Genomic DNA, 18,507 nt, shown 5'->3' with positions numbered 1-18,507 from the left:
TGTAGTTCAGGTTTTGCGTGAAGAAACGGACGCGGCCTTTGCAGGAAAATATGGAGTCGAGCGACGACGGATATCTTTGGAGGAGATGGCAGCTGTAAGAGGAGCAAAAGCAACAGCGGAGGGAAGCGCAATTGCAGAAACAGGAATGACTATGTGGAGAAGATGTGAGAGAGTGGCAGAAGTAGCGAGAGCAGCTCAACAAACAGAGGTTCCCCGTTGCTTCAGGTGGAAGGAGCAACAGGTCTTGGCGCTACAGAAAGAGGAGGTGAGTGTGAGTGGTGAACGTTCGCAAGCTCCGCGCACCGCCTTCCACTAATGCCATTGGCCATCATATACAGCTGTGGGACGAGATGCAAGCATACGGAATCGCTGGGGAGGAAATGAGGGGAAGAGAGATCAGTCACCAAGAATACTGGAAATGTCGAGACACGAAGACATGAGAAGAGATAGAACAGTACTCACACTTTATAACGATTTGAGAAAAAGCTTTTGTGAGACATGTTTTACATATACATGTACTGGATCAGTGTCCTACTGGTGATGCAGCCACCCGTTGCCTAGCACCATGTCTCTACCCGGGCTACTAGCGGTAGAATTTAGGACGCACTGGGCCCGCCATTCATCTCAAAGGTTAATCAGTCCTGTCTAGCAATTGAATCCTGCAATCACGAGCTGAGTGGAGTGGGTATAGTACAGGTCATGTCGCTCCGCCCTCTACACTTTGTCCGTCTCCTTTGGTACCGAGCGTATCAACTTCATGATCTCGCTCTCGTTATCTCCAGCGACTGTAAAGGTTAGCACAGACAAACGCTGTTCTCCTCCGCAAACACGTACCAGCTTTTCCTTGGTTCCAGTCCACAACCAGCGGTCTCTGAAATGCTCCTCCATCTGCCTTTAGTCTCCTCATAGCATCAGTCTCATTCTCCGCGCCACTGATCACCTTGCCTGCCGCTCCTGATCCGCCCAAGTAGTCCAAGATGTTCTTGAGCTGGTCCGTTGTCGGTGGGGCTTCTGTGACATCGAGCTCGAACTCGGTGCGCTCGGCCTTGTCCTGCGCTTTGTGAGAGCTGGCCTGGTCTTCAGTCGCATGTGCTACAGATTGTGCATTGGCTTGCTTGAGGAGGGTGAGGACGCGGGTAGAAGCTTGGTTCGAGGGCGCGTGGAAGAGGGTCACGACGTTCTTTGCGCCGTGCTGAAGAGAATTAGCGCATGAGACTCAGAATCAATTGGGCATTTCCCTACCTCTCCAAATAGTCGCTTGAACATGGTTGCTGTAGTTGTTGTAAGTGATAACTCGGAAAGTGATGTTAGAGGGTGCTCCTGCAGCTCCAGTGGAGTGAGGTTCGGGTGTGACGTAGACGGCCGCTCGGACCTGCCGTTCCCGCCGCAGCATTATTACACGAGATCTACCATGCAGAGCTTGGAGCTCAATGTACAGATGGGTCATGTCGAGTCATCGGAGCTATGATTGTACTAATACTGACAGAAAGACGTAACGTTGAACTCGTCGGCACGAGCGAATGATCCCTACCTCTACATAGGTAGCTTTGCCATTTCTAAGTACAGCAATAGCATTACAGAAGCAACTGCATAGAACCGCAAGACCAAAACATGGCGCGAAAGGGTCAAAAGTTCTGTCAAGAGTGACAGCCAAGACACCGAGATCCACAGTGGAGTGTGGAAGGTCATCATACACAATACGAAATAATGCATAGCACGTTGTTAGAAATGGCGAAGTTGGGAACACAAGCAGCTAGATTTCGTGATGCAGCTGTGCAAAAAGCAGAATGTACATGTACGCCATGAATATGCCCCCATCATCCCAAAGTGTAGGATCATGCTGCTGCTGAGGAACGTGCCGTAGCGACGTCCGTGATTCCCACTCCCTCTGATCCAGAGTCATAGCCATCCTGAGGAAACCGAATTCATGACCGTGTTCTCTAGCTCATCGTGCTCGTTTCGTTCGCCCGTCCTCTCATGGTTGGCTTATGAGGTAGGGTTGGGGTTCATCTAAGGCATGTCAGTTCTTGTCCATCACGTAGGGTTCCGGTGTCTGCTGACCTTGCGCTTGCCACCGGTCATGGTGACGTTTACGAAACGGCGGGTGTATGTGAGCCTCTTCTTGGCGCGGCCCTTGGGGGTCTTCTTCTTCTCCTGGGGCTCAACCTGTATCGTTTGTCAGCCAACTATCCATTGTCCAAATCGGTTCCATCCTTCTCCGCATTTGTCGCGCTGTCGTGGTTCGGCGTGTCGCTAGCGATCGGAGAGGCGTTCATGTATCGACGGGTATGAGCTTACCTTGGGGGCTATGCATTGTTAGCAGACGTTCTTTGATGATTTCACAGGGGCCAAGACTTACTTTGAGACTTGACCTTTCCGGCACGAGCGAGGGATCCGTGAACCTTTCCCATATTTGCGGTTGTTGATGGGTGTGATGAGTCGTTCGAAGTAGTCTGTGTGGTGGCAAAGTCCAATTAGCGGTCTGCCTTGTAGCTTTCGAGCGTCGGGTGCGGAGTGTAAAAGTCTTGATTTCGCAAGGCTTCGCTTTTGATGCAGGTGTGATCGTAGGGATGGGCGGAATACGTACAGGTTGCGGTCGTTGGGTGTTCGAGGACTGGGCGGCGACGTGAGGGTCAAAATGACTCCAGGGCTGTGGACAGCGGCTCACCGGATTAGCCGAGATCACGTGCTACACTAGCGCATCGAGGAATGTGAGCATTGATCGCAGTGACACGACAATATCTATTGACTTAGAATATCTTGCCTAGTACAATTCTGTACAGAAAATGTGCGAACAAAGTCGTTGAGATGCATTCTGACGTGTGAGTTGGGTCGGCTTCTGGACATTCCATACATGCGTACGGGCGCCTCGCCTCCACAGCTGTACAGAGATGATCAGATAAGATAATGCGAACCATCATGACCAAGTGGAACGGAATACAGATTAGACACGCGAGCTTCCCCAATGATCTTCAAGCTACGTTCACGCAGCGCAGCCATGCCTTGTCTAGTCGCTTTTCATTGAATCGGATTCACGCCGGTTGCAGCCATGCCTTCCGCAATGGACTTTATCGTGGCCCCAGCCGGAGATCCCCGCCGTTGTTTAGGGTCGCATGATGCGCATGATGCGTCCCGTAGCTTCGCTTGAACGCGTCGCTGCCTGCCATCCATCACCACTTCCACTGACAACTCGTGATAGCTATCTAGCTCTCCAGATACCTGCCTATACCTTTAAGCTACCCAAATCTAGATATTAGCAAGATGCGTCTCCAAGCTGCCATCGCCAGCCTCATCACCTTTGCTGCAGCGTCCAACCTGCCATCACCACAGAACTTCTTCACGAACCCGTCCTCCAGCGATGGATCCGGTTTCAAGATCCCAACCGTTCACGAGTCCGCCGTTCAAGCCCGGAGGATCATGCGTCTAGAGACCATTGGCACCCTGTCCACCATCTTCCCCAGCACCCACACCACCGAGCAACGACCCTCGGACGTTGGAGGCGCGCCCATAGGCTTGATGGACTACTTCGGCGACTGTGAGTCAGACTCAGGGAACCCTACTATCCTCGCCATCACCATCGCCACCTCCTTCAAGAACGTAGACGCCGGCTCCAACATTACCTTGAGCATGCGATGGCACCCCCAGGACAACAAATGGCGCAGTCCTGCAGCGCTCCCTCGCTTCTCGCTTGTCGGTCGTCTGGAAGACATTGATATGGATGCTATCAAGAAGCTGGGTGTGACAGCCTGCTATGTCAAGAAACACCCCGATGCTGCGTGGTGGTTGCCGGGTTCAGGCGTCCACGAGAGCAAGTGGGTGCGTCTGGTCGTTGAGGAGATATACTGGATCGGAGGATTCGGAGATCGTGCCTACATTGGATGGATCCCGAAGGAAGAGTGGTACAGCGTCACACAAGAAGAGATTGATGGCATTCAGTTGCCAGGCGAGAAGCAGAGCGCGTGGAACGCCATCGGAAGCTGGTTCGGCATGGGTCAGCAAGAGCAGGGTGTGATTGAGCTCTAAGCTGAGGCTGTGGGAATCGCAGCTTTTACAGATGCATCATACAGGGTGGCTTGGCTGGACACAGGAATATCCTTTGAATTTAGCGTCAGCAGTCCCGATGCTCACTTATGTTACATCCCTTAACGAAGGCGCGGTAGGTAGTTATGCTGCAAACTTTAGCTGACTCGAGATCTATCTGAGTGTGCATCACGGTTACATGATACAAGACCGAAACTCTGGAGCGTAAGCGCCCCTTCATTGTCTTTCCTATGCCAGTATTACATGGGCTGCATCGTATCGTTATTAGAAGTCGCACTCTCTTCTTAAAGTCTAACATCATTTATGTTGATGTCCTGAACGTCTTGCAAACGCAAAACAACTATGGTCAGGCTCTCTACCAAGCGCCTCGCGATGATAAGACGTCACCTGCAGGTTCCCGCCTGCATGGCTTATTGGCCCAGCCTTGTTATACTTCGCTCGCACCTAAAGTGTTGCACAACACATCTACCCAGCAAATCTTCCGCCATAGATTGTGCTTGCGCTTATGCAGCGTTTTCTCTCGGGTATCGCGCTCCACATTCAGCGTAAGAGCGAGACAATCACCCGACAACAATATGCGTCTCCTTCGCACGGCTGATCTGACATTCCATGAGTACGAAGGCTCCTCCATACCACCATATGCCATCCTTTCGCATCGATGGGAAGGCGAAGAAGTCACGTATCAAGAGTTCAAGCATCGAACTGCCGCTATAGAGAGCAAGTCTGGATTCGGAAAGATCCAGCAATGCTGTCAACAAGCACAGGAAGACAAGATAAAATTTGTATGGGTCGATACATGCTGTATCGATAAATCCTCGAGTGCAGAACTGTTGGAAGCCATCAATTCGATGTACCAATGGTATCAACGATCACAAGTCTGTTATGTCTACCTATCAGATGTGGGGACTTCGTCCAGCTTCCGAAAGTCTGTCGACGATGGACTCCCGGTCACACTTTCGCGAAGGTTCATCTCAAGGATCATGAGAAGCAAATGGTGGACACGAGGCTGGACTTTACAAGAACTGATAGCCCCAGTCTCTGTTGTGTCCTACGTGAATGGTCAAGGTAGTTGGGTAAAGGTCGGCTCAAAGAGCACATTACTTGACTTGATTGTCGCCAGGACAAGCATTGAAGGAGATATATTGCGTGGTCAAGAAGTCAGCAGCTGTAGTGTTGCGCAGCGCATGTCCTGGGCTTCTGAACGAGAAACATCTCGGAGCGAGGACCTGGCATACTGTCTCCTCGGATTGTTCGGTGTCAATATGCCTCTACTCTATGGAGAGGGAACAAAAGCATTTCTGCGCCTCCAGGTAAGATCACTATGACCTTTACCTCTCTTCTGGTGCATCAGCTTTCCGCTCACTTCTAATAGGAAGAAATTATGAAACAGTCGGATGACCAGACTCTCTTCGCATGGCAACTTGGCTTTGAGAATATGAAGAATGATATATGCGGACCTTTGGCTCCACATCCATCGAAATTTCGGGAAGCCGGCAATTTGCAACCAGACCTTGATACTGATGCCCAAAGTCCATATTCAATGACCAACAAGGGCCTAAGGATTGAACTCTCCATTGAACACAAAGGCAATGATGCATACGGGATGGCGATCTTACATTGTGGAACCTACAGTACGTCGTCCAGGCAGTTGGGATTGCCTGTCATACGCCTTGGACCACCGGGGGCAAATACCTATGCTCGCGATGCTCGCTACATTGGACCCCTGGTGTCCGTCACGGCCAAGAAGGGTACTTCCAAAGTGGTTTTCATGAAGCAAGAGCCCGGGCAGAGAGTTGAGGAGCGCCTGGGGCTTTTGGCAAATATCAGTCACAATACCCTGATGTCATTCCCCATGGTCTGCTGTAGCGCCGAAGTTACTCGGGCAATTCCACCAGGCTACACCAGCTATAGATTCCCTCCTAGTTGTCGACGTGGGGCGATACTCATGACTGGACACGATCAGTCTCATCTCCTTATCTTATTCAACATCGAGATGCAGTATGTCGGGCGATATACATGCAAAGTTATCTATGCAGATGCCAAACATAAAAGTGCTCCGTGGGAGAAGCAGTTATACCGACTAGCACGCAAAATACATGAAAGTGTTTTTCATAAGAAAGCAATCTTGGCTCAAGAAATCAGCCGGGAACCCAGCTGGAGTTTGACCCATGGTGACTACGGCCCATCGAATTCTCGGAGCAGCTTCGCCTACCTGCCAAACGACCGCGTAGTCTTCGCTAGCATTGTGCTGCAGAGTGGACTTGATAGCAAGGATTTCAGCAATCTAGTGCTTGAGGTCAACATTCTGGATCACTCAGAGAGACCACAGGAACCATATGAATTACGTGTGCCTGATAGGTCTCACATCGAAGCAGTTGAGGTTTTTTCCCCCAACTCGGAATGGATGTCTCCTATGTGGATTGGTGAATCAGATGAGCATAGACTGGCTCCACTCCCACAGAGTTCATGGACGCAAAAAACGAGCAGTTGCTTTGGTGAGAGAACTGGGACAGAAATTTGAGTAATTGAAGAGCAAAAGATCCCACTGGGGGAAAGGGTAAACTTTCTTGGGAGAGATTTGGCCTATGTAATGATGGCTTTGTGGTAGAAGATGGCACACCAATGAACAAGCATCGCGGTTGCGAGAATACAAGAACGTATCCTGTTTCCGCTGTGGAAATCTGGATGAAGTTCTACGCACTCACAGCGTTTGTTCAGTCTCTGATCATGCCTTCGCATTGCAACTTTGCAATCTACTCAATTGGTGTGTCATGGCGCATTGCATGTCTTCTCGTCCAAGTCTCTCCGTCACAACATGATTGATCCCCCCACAGATTTATGCTTGGGATGGATTTGACTGAGATGTTGCGCTATGCCTTAATGGCAGAGGTCAATCATATGCTGCTTGCTTAGATGCAGACATAAGCGAAAACTGGTTTTGCATATGGGAGTGAGTGAAAAGATTAGTTTACTGAGACTAAAGGTACTCTGGCGCTCTCTCGATGTTGCAAAAGTAATAAAGAACCGACCACAGACTTCACAGTCGACCGCTTCAGAAGACGATAGGCAGTACTCGATGTAGGGAGGGTGTCAAAGGTAGGCAACATCGGAGAAACCACAGCACTTGACCATTGTGATACGAGTCATTCTACACTACAGTACAAACCCAAGTGGCACTGAGTATCTGTGTGCTTGTATCGCTTCCGTGACATGGTTGGCTCGCGATACCTGCAAACACGAGGCACTTTCGTATATTTAGTAGAGACACGTTGCGTATGAGTCTTCGGAGAAGTGCGGTCACTCGCTTTCTTTGGGGTATCACTCCTGGATCTCCAAGTTAATACGACGATAGCCAGGCGTATTCGTATGCTCAGCTCACATCTGGCATCAGCACTACTACGAGAGATGTGGATGGCAATATCACGTTCGGTCCGTAGGGAATCACATAGAAAACAGATTGAGATGTGCTCAACTCTTCCGAAGTTGAATCGGCCTCGCGTTCAGGAACTTATCTCTAGATGGCGCAACTCGTAATGATGATCAACTGTAGCTCACTCCGACTCGGTCACTAAACTACACCGCTCAGGTCTCTCCACTTCGAACTTTCTTTGAGCCTCCTTCGGCGGCTACAGTCGGTACACCTACCGAACAGCTTCACAGAAACGCGCCGCGGCCCACGTGTCGCGCTCGATGCTTTCAGTAATCGAGGGAAACCTGATCGATGGCCTTATGAGGCCACCTGCACATCCCTCCCCGGTGATTGAGCGTACTAGGCATTAGCTGGTAGCTTTCTTTTCGTGGGCTGCATGGTTGTCGCATCGCCCCCAAACCGAACGCGAAAGCACGAAGTGGTTGCAGCGCAGGGATGATGATAGAAGAATGACATAGGAGAATACAGCCTTGGTTTGACAATGGGAAACATGTTGTCGCCATGGGCAACTCGACTTTGCCATTACCAAGCGCCCGTGATCCCTACATATTGACGACAGCTTCATTGTTGCCCGATTGCATGGTTGATCTGCTCCTTAGGCAGCATGTGTACCTGAGTGCAACCAGGTCGTTCCTAGCTCTTAAACTTCGGTCGTGTTTGTCGCGTTGTGTGCCTGACGTTAACAAGGACTTTCCCCGTATTCACAAAATCACGTGTACGGACACTCTTGCCTTAAAAGGACTTACTATGAGCGCCTTAACAACAATATAATAATGATTAGAGCGATGACGTGGTCAACCCCAGTGCGTCGACGCCTCACGTCGCTTGAAGATGAAAGGGAAAGCCCAGTAATCCATCATCTGATCATCATCACGTTGCGCGCAGGCATGATGCCAGTAAAACTTTTCTACGCGAGGTAGATGCGAACCATGGGACACACGAAACAGTTGCGCGATATGCGCGATTCTAGTTCCCGCAAGATGGCCAAACTCAATCGCTTCTTCAGCAAACTCTCTTTCGGCGAAATCAACATTTGGTAGCGAGGGCGATAGTGAGGCGATCATCGACGGTGCCCAACGTCCAAGCTGCTAGCATCATCTCTTGGAACGACTCGCAAGCACGAAGATGATCCGGCGATGGCGGCATGGCGCAATGGTACTTTCCATGATTCGGCCCTTAGGATAGCATCGCTGTTCTTGACTCAAACGTTCCTTTATTCGGGGAGGAAACTGAGAGGTGTCTAGTTGGACAATGCGGATGTGCAGGGACAAGCCTTGCCTGTCACTGCAAACTAGGATTATCCCACTCAAGATCGCCCGCACAGTCGCATCATACTCCATGAAGCCTTAGTCCCGGAGCATTTACTCGCCTGGCGCTAGAATGCGGTTCGTGGTGCTTTACAATGCGAACGGGCAAAGGGTAGGCGTGGGCGTCCGCGCGAGCGCAAATGGGCGATCACAGCTGTCATGCTGGTGCGGGTGCGCGTCTGACTCTGGCAGCATGCTGGTACACTATGGATGCCCCGACGTTTTGACCTGTGTCGTGAAGTCTCGAAGGCTAGTATTAATGTCCGAGGCACCAGATATCGGTATGGGGTCGTTGCTGCATATGGTGGAGGGTGATACTCACCGCTCCTGCTGCCAGTACCAAAGCGATGGATACCCACAATACCACCGCCGTTGTTGGCATAGCTGTCGGCAATTGAAGTACTCACGAAGACGGCGTGGACGGCTGTCGATCGCGGTTCTTTAGGCAAATCTTCTTGCGAACATCACCTGCTCTCCTCTACCGTGTCGGTAATTTCGGGCAAGCTGGCGGTGATGAGAAGGGGTCCTGGACCACGGCAGGATGCGAGACCAAGGTCCCTGCTTGGCTTGCGTTGTCATGAGTAGCGGAGAAGAGAAGGAGGGGCAACGGTCGGTGATATGGATAATTCCGTGCAAACCTCCTTCTCGAAGGTCAGGTTTACAAGGATCATGGCTGATAGTCCAGAGCGTTATGCGCAAGGCCGCGTAGGGCGGCAGTAGCAACAATTTCGCGACAATTTCGCAGGCAGGTCGCCCAGAGTTCATAATCTAGGGAAAGATTGCCTGTAGGAGGATTGGGTACGTCCGACGAAGCTGCGCGTGGGGTGCGATGTAAGGCCGCAAAAGTTGGCACTGGGGACTCTACGCGTATAGCAGGTGACTGCATTATTTTGAGAACATCGTCATCCCACAAATAACCGTCGCGGGCCTGAGTCCGATGCAAAGGATCATTGATTGGTGATGGTCGTTGACGAGAAAGAACGCTGAGTGGCTGTAACCACAAAGGTACCCCTCCCTCGGTACCTCCAATACTTGACTGCACCAGTCGTGGCGGCAAAATGGTACGATACGTTCCCTTGATCGCCGCTGGGCGTGAGCATCGGTTCTTGGTTCTCGGAATTGATGGACGCATGGTGACAGCATACTTCGGCGCACCGTTCCTGTAAACGGGTGCGCTGCAACAGAAATGCCATGTGGCTGGTAAATTTGTAGAAGTAGGCTTTGCGCCCAATGGGTAGTCATCGTATGGCCCGTATTGCCCACATCATCAATCACATTGTTCTGGATGCGCCATGATTGCAAGCGAGATGGAGCCAGAACCTGAGACACTTGGGCAAAACCAAGATGATGCGCAGATCTCTCGCGAGCACGATCCATGGGCTTGAAGGGGCGCTCCGATCCACCTGTACCAAGAACCCGATTGGCAGGAACCGGGAACCAGCTCGACTCAAGGGAACTGCTAACGAGGTGGCGCTCCTTCATCTCCATCCCGCGAATGCTTTTTGTGAGAGAGCCCAGCGGCAGCCTTCGCCTAAACTCTATCACACCCGGCAAGTAGCACTTACTCCACGATCAATGCGCACGAGAGCTTGGAATTGCTTGTTGAGTTTCAGGGCCTCTACCGAGCATATTGCTTTCCGCCGTTCTGTGGGGAGACAAAGACTGTTAGCGCTCTGTGCGGTGTCGTGTCCGTTGTAAAGGATTCGAAGGATTTCTCCTCCGCGAAACGGATAGACGATTGCACAAGGGTCTGGAATCAGACCATTTGTTTTGCTTTTGACGGCAGCCAGTGAACCAATGCAACCGAGCTCACTCTAATGTTGACGTCGGCTCATGGTGGAGACCCCATTGACGAGTTCGGATAACAAGCCGTTGTTGTTGCGATGCTTGCCACAATGCTGGTTTCAGCATTATTGAAAGCACGAGTTTGTTATTTGGTGATCCCACATGGTTAGATGAGTGACCCGGGGTTCGGAGAATAGTTAAGTGACGATCGTCACTCAAGGCTCATGCGTTCATGTGCTAGAACGCATGCGCGGGAAGGTGACCAGACCAGATTGTATTTGCAAGCCACATGTGACCTTCTCGAACCGCTTTGCGCTGAAGCCGGAGCCGGACATCGGAGATGCATGCGAGTGTTGTCCAAGCTATTTTATTGAATCGTGACGAGACGCCTCGGAATAAAAGAAGCAACAAATGACGACATGTGAAGTTTTTTTCCTCGGGCATAGGACATGATGCAGTGTTTGCCAGTATGCAGAGTACTGCAACCCAGGAGGTGTTTTGATATTCCGAGGACGACATGTCAGGAGTCAGTGGCCCGATGTTGTCTCCACGCCTCCTAACCAACGGCGCACCACAATTGGACTCAGCGCATCATCCTGGTGCACTTGCCCTCCCTTGGGAGGTAGGGGTCGACTGCCGACACTCTGTGGGATTCCAGACGAGGCACCTCTTAGCAGATACTTAATATCATCAGTATCGACCGTGGCGACACGGGAATCCTCAATAGTCTAGACTTGGCCTCCTGAAAACCCATTTTGGGATCTGCGGATATCGTTTCCAGAACAATGCGGCTCGCCTGGGAAAAGCGTGGACGGATGAATGTCTGCTTGAACTTGAGCCCTGATCATAACACACCGCAATAAGCATTGTCCAGCATAAGATTAACGCGGGAGATGTGCCAGTGACAATGATGATCCGCGAGACCCCAAATATTCATTATTGCTGCTTGTATAGTCGGGGAACTTGCCGTAGACCGGGGCATGTATCGACTGCCATGGGTGGTAGAAGCGTGGGCAAGCAGCTTCGAAGTCATCGAGACTGACGGTGAGTGTCTGACGCATGCGGAATAATTCTTACGCGAAAGTTGCGACATGGGTAACCCGTCGTGAACGATCTATGCGCTTAAGACCTGTCGTTTGAGTGTCATATGTAGCTCTGACGTGTTCAGTTTCCGCTAGGTTTAGGAGGTTACTGACATGCAATGCAAAACATCGTTTCCCTGCCAGACCAATACTCATCAACACAGGCAATTGCATGAACACAGCTTGGTTTCGTAGACAGTATTGATTCGATCGATTTTGACGCATCTTGGAGCATTGAATTGCTCATGCAGGTTCCCTACTATAATACAAGAAAATAAAAGCGACTGACTGGGCTAATGCCATGCGCCTTGATGCGATAGCGAAATGCTGTCCTGACTAGAAACTAAGATTTGCGAAATAAGCGTACATTATCGCGATCGATGGCGATATAGGATATCGTTGATGATACGAAAAAAACTCCAGTGAAATGCATGACACGGTGGGAAACGCCCGGAACTCCGATGCGTGCAAATGGTATCGTTGGCAAGATATGGCTGAACAAAGCATGTCGTGGATGTAGACCACTAGATGGTAGGTCTAGGCTTGTCAAGGCCGATTGCGTGAGACGGTTGGTGATGGCTTGTAGCTCGTTATGTCGTCAGGGTGGTGCTGGAAGCTGCGTGGCAACCTCGCTCGTGTCGCTTCATGTTGCTGCGCACACTGAAAGCCTTGCCACACCCAGGCTGGGGGCATTTGTAGGGCTTCTCGCCAGTGTGGCTGTGGCTGTGAATGCGCAGGCTGCTTGGGCGCGAGAAAGCCTTGTTGCAGGTTGAGCAGATGTAGCGATCCTGGGACTGGGGAAACTGGGACTGGCTGGAGGTGCTGATGTAGTGGTGGTGTTGCCACGGGTTCGAGCCGTTGCCAGCCGGGCTAGGTACAGGTGCTGGCAATGGTATTGTGTGCGGCTGGAAGTTGGAGGGAAGGGGTCGCTGCGCATACATGGCAGCGCTGTTGTAGGAATGCTGCTCAGGCGAGTAGAATGAAGTTGAGGAGGCAGCGCCTGGCGAGGACTGGTAGGGAGACTGGCCATAGACTGAAGTACTGTAAGGAGACATGGAGTGCGATGGCAACGAGTCGCGCTTCATGGGAGGCATTGACGAAAAGGTCTGGCGTTGCTGGTGAGGCTCCATGTTGTTGAGTGAGCCGCCGAAGTAGGGCGCCGATGCAGCGGAGTGGTTTGATGCAGCTGAAGGGGACTGGGTACCGTCGTGGGCCACGTCTGGATGCATGGGGGGAGTGGGAGGCAGTGTCATCCTTGGGTTGCTCGGCGCAGGAACTTGAGCGTAGACCGTCTGTGATGGTTGCTGCATGGTTGGTGCCCCTCCCTGCTGTGCCTGCCTTAGTTGCGGCGATGATGACTGGCGGTGTTGTGACTGAGGACTCAGAGAAGCTACAACGAATGTTAGTGACATGAAGAGATAGAAGGTGCAATGGTGAGTGCTTACCCGTCTCAGATGCAGCCTTTTCATTGCCGGCAAACTCGAGGAGACTTGAGATTGACGGCAGTGAAGGCTTCTTCTCCTCTGCTGGTGGTGATGGGGGCGACTGCGGCCGTTGTTGTTGCTGCTGTTGCTGCTGTGCTTGGTGGGTGTATTGTTGTTGTTGGTGGTGATGCTGTTGTTGTTGTTGCTGCTGTTGTCGGTATTGTTGCTCGACTTGCTGTGGCTGTGGTTGTGAAGGAGCATGTACGGGATATGAGGAAGCGGCAACACCCGACATGGGGAATGCGCGAGGCTGCGATTGTTGGAAGTAGGTCGGGTGCTGGAACGTCTCGCGCTCCCTAACGCTGCCGTGTACCATACTGGCGAGATGCATTGCCATGGAGAAGGTGGTTGTCACGGGTCACAACAGTGGCTGCGTAACAAGAAGAGGGAGGAGTGGGTGAAAGGGCGAGCAAGTGATGATGACTAGATGAGGAGTAGTCAGAGCGACGGGTACAAGCAGATGTAGAGCCAGGAATTCGGGCCTGCAGCATTCAAGTACGATGTCGAGGGGATTGGCGAGATTCAGCACGAAGCCCGTTCGCACCGTAGCGTCGTCAGTGGGCCTGTCGTTCCCTGTCCAAATTGCGTTTGAGCGGGCGATGAGGCGGCGGACCGTTGTCAAAAAGCCCACGTCCCACTCGAGTTAGCCCGAGACGCTCAGTCCCTTGCAACGGCAATGCAGATGACAGACGGACGAGGTTTAGAGTGAAGATGTGCACGCCCCGTAGTAATGCCTTGGCCGAGCGATCCGCCCACGCATCCCAGACAAGCCAATCGACGCTGCACCGGCGCAGCAGCGCTTTTGGGACAACCTAGGCAGGGCCCCTGGTGAGGGTGCCAGGACAGGCTGCCCTGCACTGCAGATCGACCGTTCCAGGAGATACCTGAGGAGAATCCTCGTGGGCTGGTCGGAAGCAAGTAAGCTGCAGTCACGCTGGGATCGAGTCAAAGTCCGCGACGTTCCCAACGGCGCGGATCAACTCTCGCCGACGCTTCTCACGCTGCTGCCGCCAGATGACGACTCAGGCCGTAGGTCGCCGACTGCTGGTTCCTGCCAGCTGTCCCTCGACGGCGCTTGGGGGTGTTGACGATGCAAAGGGTCTTCTCTGCACGGTCCCAGGGCTGTACCGATCGGTTGTCTTGCTAGACACCAGAGTACACTGCCCACCTGATCTCGAAAAGTCCAAAGATCCACCGCGGCTTGTATCTCTGGTCGCGCGGGCGTCGAGACAATACGGCTCGCGCTGACGAAGGATTACGCAGGGGGCGAAGCTTGGGAACGGCAGCCGATGCTGGGGTTCAGAAAGAGACAAATATGAGACGAGCCAGACACGATGCTGCGCCTTTGGCACACTTTAAAGAAGCCTCGGCCGTAGCCACCCATCTCATGTCGCCTGCGTGAAAAGGGACCGTCGCAAGCCATAGCAGTCAACTAGACTATAGCACCGTGTCGTCCCGCGAGAGTTTGCCAGAGGGCACCTCGGAAGCGAGCCAAGCGCGTCGTGCAGCAGAAGCTGTCTAATGCTCTCCACCATGGCGCTGCCTTTGACCATTCATTCGACCGCATTTCCTAAAAATCTGTTGCCCATTAGAGAGGGTCTGTATGCAGTGATGCACATGGCTGCAGCCGCTAGGCGAAGCGAAGCATCGCGTGCGGGATGATTTGTTGGCAATTATTGGAGGCGGTCGGCCTTCCATTCTCTGTCGTGTTGTGGTAACCCGTCGTCGCACAGAACTGTGTCACCGCCTTTGGCATGACAGACGTCGTCTCCAAGGGCGGTCACGGGACTGACTCGTCCCAACCTCTCTCGTGTGCACCGTGTCAACGTCTCCAGGACCTGTCCCAGCACGCTGTACCGAGAACGCTCACCGCATGTTTGCTTGCTCCAGCTAATGATTAGGCCGCGTACCAGAGACAGATTGGTTTCAGCAAGAAGGCAAGCGCGGGAAGTCAAGAACGACGGCTCGACGGCTGTTGCCTTTTTGCAGCGACGGTCTCCGACCCCAGCAGGCGACGTCTCTGCGGCGCCGCCAGGGCGGGATGGCGGCGTTATCCCATGTCTTGGCCTCGTTCGTATGTGGAGGATCTTGTCGAAAGAGGCGGGTCGATCAGCGACAAGCGCATGCAGCTAATCCCGGGGGCCACGTTGGCTGTCACCATCTGCTCACTACTCTAGCCGACCTCCCGCCATCCAACCACGCAATTCTCTGCCTTGCTTAGGAGCGCCTTCGAGAAGCACGCTGCACGCGAGTGGGATACCACCGCAGCCTGCCATTGCCTACTCATGTGCTTTCCTGCAAGAAGCGCTGTAGATCTAGCAGGCAAAGCCGAGTACCTAGAGACCCAAAGGGACATTCCAGTTACCGTGCAATCTCCTCTTTGCCTTGTCGTTAAATGCGTGATGCGTGATGCGTTCCGGCGTCGTACAGCATCTTCCCAGCTCGGTGCAACACCATCTCGTGGCTCACTTCTCCGCTAGAACAATGGAAGGACTGGCTTGCAGGGCTGCTGTGAGTACGACCGCCGACGAGGACTTGTGCGGCCGTGGCATTCTGCCCGTGCTGCTATCCCAAAGTCACGGGCACAGACGTCAGGGTTTCCGTTGATGGAATTTTAGAATTTCAATCGCTTGGGCCTGCGCGAGTGCCGGGCGTCTCGCGCATCACATACCGCCCTCCTGGATTTCACGCGGGCCGTCCACGCCGATGGAGCTCAATCTTCCAAGCGATATTACACATTGTGCTGACTGCAAAGTCTTGAGCATGTCAGTATCAGTGTGTACCGAAGTTCTTCCAGTTCTCTGACACGCATATCTGGATGGCAGGTGCAAGTGTTGGACAGGGTGCATGATCTCCCGGAAGACCACCACCCAGGGATTCTGCGTCCGGCCTTCAGGGTACGCGGGACTGGCAGGGATACCGATACCTTGGCCGCATCATGACCCATCATCAGCGGGAACACGCTTACTCCAAGGAGCCTCCCTAGTGCCTTCCGAGCGATCGTCTCGGCGTTTCATTCTCACGAATCGGCACTCCAGCGGCATCTCTTCCATCATGACTCCGAACCTTACCCGTCGCTTCCAACACTACTGTACTATTCCAGAGCTCAACATCACCGTCAGCTCTGCGCCATACGAACACACAACAATCATCGTTTTCAACGTACCCCAGGCGTTTCATGGGTCATCAGAAATGGTCTTGCACCGGCCCTGGTATTGTGTTCGCTGTCTGCTCCATGCATGACGTCTTCCAGGGTCGCTCCGGCTAAAAACCCAAAGCAGGACAAGCCCGAACATGGCAAGGCTGTTCTATTCGTGAGTCTTCTCATTGGCCCTGGCGGACAACAATATCCCATTAATTTGCCGCGCTGCGTTCACGTCGTGTGATGTTCGATGAGGGCTTTAGGGACTTCTTCTGTAAGCCATGACGCAGCCACGCGCTCTCGCTAACAGCGACAACAACGTCGATCATCCTAGACGTCACGGAACGACCTCCTGTTGACTTTGCAGTTTACAGCAACTACGAACAAGCACGCCGACCCACTTGTGGGTATGTCCTTCGCAACGAGAACTTGATGCCCTTGTTGTATCGGAGTGGGGAGCTGCTTCATCGCTAGATGGCAACAGAACGCTGTGCATGAGTTTGTGTAACTACCCGGACAACTGGCACCGGCATCGTCTTCGCTGCCTACATCGGTGGGTTTGGTCCTGCCCTTGGAAGGGTATACCCTGGTATGTTGATTCCTACAAGCGCTTACTCGTGTAAATTAGGCAAAGAAATGAGCCCAACCAAAATGAGGCGGCACCGACTGATTGGAAATATACCACGAGCAAACCAGCAATCCCCAGTACCCAGGATTGCTCAAGAACACATGGTCTGCTCTGAGCTGCACCTCAGCTGTATCGGCCATCGAGCCTTGTCCGCCTTGCATTGGAACTTGGCGTAGTAGGCGTCCAGCTCAGATACAAAGCTCCCCGTACAACGGAGATTATCTTGCTATATCCACTCAAAGGATTCAGTATCTATGATCCTTCAATCACGATGGCTTCAAAGCAAGGACTTGTTCAGGATGGTGTCTACCCACTCGGCCACATCTGGTCCTTTGCGCCACTGTTACCACAGCGCAATTTGTCTTTCGAGAACCCCTTGTGGACTTTTCCGATACCAGCAATGCATTTCGGTTACAGTCGCACAGCGCTAAGAAGCGAGTTGCATTCTCAGGCACCTCCGAGTGTGGACCACACTTTGTCTCTAACGTCCTCAGTGTCGTCGCTTTTTTCTTCATCAGCACGCAGGGGTTCGGAAGCAAGAGCAACAACGGCCAACGAGCGGGCCGAATGGGGCAGCAGAAAACCCAAAGGGTCAACGGCGAAATTGAGCGGTCCAGTTGTATGTCTCGTACCCTGTTCCCTCCCCGCCGTTTTGAGCATGTTTTCCGGATCCATTACGCCACGACAAGGGATCGCGTAGATCATTCTTGATCACCGCGTCGAGGTGGGATCGGCTGACGGTGAGATTCACCAGGATACAGTACGGCCAAGTCTCAGATCAGCCGGATCAGAGGGGTTACCAACCAATGCCGTCCTTGCCGGATCACGGGTGAATGCTAATTCGCCTTCGATCTAACCGTCTGTTCCTCTGCTCTGCGTATCGCCGCCGACGAATCCCCATAAGCATGGTGTTCGGTACGACTTCCATTAACGGTCGCAGGCGGTACCTGCCGCGGGTACGCCTGCCTCCTCCAAAGACTTGTTAGCTGGTTCGAGACGAAGAACGGCACGTCCAGTGCTGCTGTTTCAGCCGTTCTACCACAAGATCCACTTCTGCAAGACATCCAAGCCATTCACCAGCTAACCTTCTCTGGCGTCGCAAAAGCACGAGCACATCAAACAAGGTATGTGGAGTTCGCAATGTGAAGCTCGTAACCCCCCGACCCGGTTCAGTTGCGTATCAGAGGCCGGCAGTACTCTATAGTGGATTCAAATTGTGGAAATGCGATATCTTCCAGACATGACTGGACACGCTCAGGATTCTTTTTCTAGGCCCTGTCAAAGTGACTCGGCGTGGCCCACCAACGTCCGCGTCGGCCTGCCTCAGTCCCCTGTCTGCGCAGAAATCGTTAGCGCACCCTCCTCCGCGTGGCTGACGCTCTGCGAAGCTATTCGTAAACGTTGCGTGACAGGACGTTAGTATCGTTTTGCCGGCGCCATCCTAACGCTACCGGCCACACCATGAGATCGCTGCTACTGCTACACGCTCACGGCCTTTCTCACCACATTTGGTCTACTTCAAGTGTCAGATCTCGAGGAGCCGCCTCTAGTCCTACCCCGTTTCTTCCTTATTCGAGCCATCAGTGTGACGGGGGACGAAGTCAGTCG

At 52.7% G+C, this 18,507-nt stretch overlaps 8 protein-coding genes across 8 annotated transcripts; 3 read left to right on the top strand and 5 right to left on the bottom strand.

The window, feature by feature from the left end:
• Positions 1-342: 342 nt before the first annotated feature.
• CC77DRAFT_1016192 (hypothetical protein) lies at positions 343-1,501 on the bottom strand. Its single transcript, XM_018524172.1, has 3 exons — positions 1,243-1,501; positions 835-1,192; positions 343-785 (listed from the first exon to the last, which is right to left on the bottom strand). Exons 1-3 carry the CDS (start codon positions 1,264-1,266, stop codon positions 715-717), a joined length of 453 nt encoding a protein of 150 aa, XP_018390627.1. The 5' UTR covers positions 1,267-1,501; the 3' UTR covers positions 343-714.
• CC77DRAFT_1016191 (hypothetical protein) lies at positions 1,401-1,800 on the bottom strand. The gene has a single exon (XM_018524171.1). The coding sequence runs from the start codon at positions 1,687-1,689 to the stop codon at positions 1,534-1,536; it is 156 nt and encodes a 51-aa protein (XP_018390626.1). The 5' UTR covers positions 1,690-1,800; the 3' UTR covers positions 1,401-1,533.
• Positions 1,552-2,612, bottom strand: CC77DRAFT_1016190 (ribosomal protein S30). Its single transcript, XM_018524170.1, has 5 exons — positions 2,588-2,612; positions 2,360-2,453; positions 2,299-2,306; positions 2,062-2,166; positions 1,552-2,010 (listed from the first exon to the last, which is right to left on the bottom strand). Exons 2-5 carry the CDS (start codon positions 2,409-2,411, stop codon positions 1,987-1,989), a joined length of 189 nt encoding a protein of 62 aa, XP_018390625.1. The 5' UTR covers positions 2,412-2,453; positions 2,588-2,612; the 3' UTR covers positions 1,552-1,986.
• Positions 2,613-3,091: 479 nt separating this feature from the next.
• Positions 3,092-4,203, top strand: CC77DRAFT_306339 (hypothetical protein). The gene has a single exon (XM_018531167.1). The coding sequence runs from the start codon at positions 3,262-3,264 to the stop codon at positions 4,021-4,023; it is 762 nt and encodes a 253-aa protein (XP_018390624.1). The 5' UTR covers positions 3,092-3,261; the 3' UTR covers positions 4,024-4,203.
• Positions 4,204-4,616: 413 nt separating this feature from the next.
• Positions 4,617-6,562, top strand: CC77DRAFT_926340 (HET-domain-containing protein; the record flags this gene model as incomplete). The annotated part of the gene is made up of 2 exons (XM_018533918.1): positions 4,617-5,351; positions 5,414-6,562. 2 exons carry the CDS (start codon positions 4,617-4,619, stop codon positions 6,560-6,562), a joined length of 1,884 nt encoding a protein of 627 aa, XP_018390623.1.
• A 2,849-nt stretch (positions 6,563-9,411) lies between these two features.
• On the bottom strand, positions 9,412-10,533 carry CC77DRAFT_306332 (hypothetical protein). Its single transcript, XM_018531166.1, has one exon. The coding sequence runs from the start codon at positions 10,264-10,266 to the stop codon at positions 9,664-9,666; it is 603 nt and encodes a 200-aa protein (XP_018390622.1). The 5' UTR covers positions 10,267-10,533; the 3' UTR covers positions 9,412-9,663.
• Positions 10,534-12,235: 1,702 nt separating this feature from the next.
• CC77DRAFT_925942 (hypothetical protein) lies at positions 12,236-13,445 on the bottom strand (the record flags this gene model as incomplete). Its single annotated transcript, XM_018533889.1, has 2 exons — positions 12,236-13,035; positions 13,091-13,445. The coding sequence occupies 2 exons, from the start codon at positions 13,443-13,445 to the stop codon at positions 12,236-12,238; spliced, it is 1,155 nt and encodes a 384-aa protein (XP_018390621.1).
• Positions 13,446-16,910: 3,465 nt separating this feature from the next.
• CC77DRAFT_306220 (hypothetical protein) lies at positions 16,911-17,938 on the top strand. Its single transcript, XM_018531165.1, has 2 exons — positions 16,911-17,518; positions 17,654-17,938. Exons 1-2 carry the CDS (start codon positions 17,171-17,173, stop codon positions 17,753-17,755), a joined length of 450 nt encoding a protein of 149 aa, XP_018390620.1. The 5' UTR covers positions 16,911-17,170; the 3' UTR covers positions 17,756-17,938.
• The last annotated feature ends 569 nt before the right edge of the window (positions 17,939-18,507 follow it).

Source organism: Alternaria alternata, assembly GCF_001642055.1.
Source record: "Alternaria alternata strain SRC1lrK2f unplaced genomic scaffold CC77scaffold_2, whole genome shotgun sequence".
Classification (NCBI taxonomy): domain Eukaryota; kingdom Fungi; phylum Ascomycota; class Dothideomycetes; order Pleosporales; family Pleosporaceae; genus Alternaria; species Alternaria alternata.
Note: the sequence above shows the minus strand (reverse complement) of the source record. Positions and strands in the feature narration are given on the sequence as shown.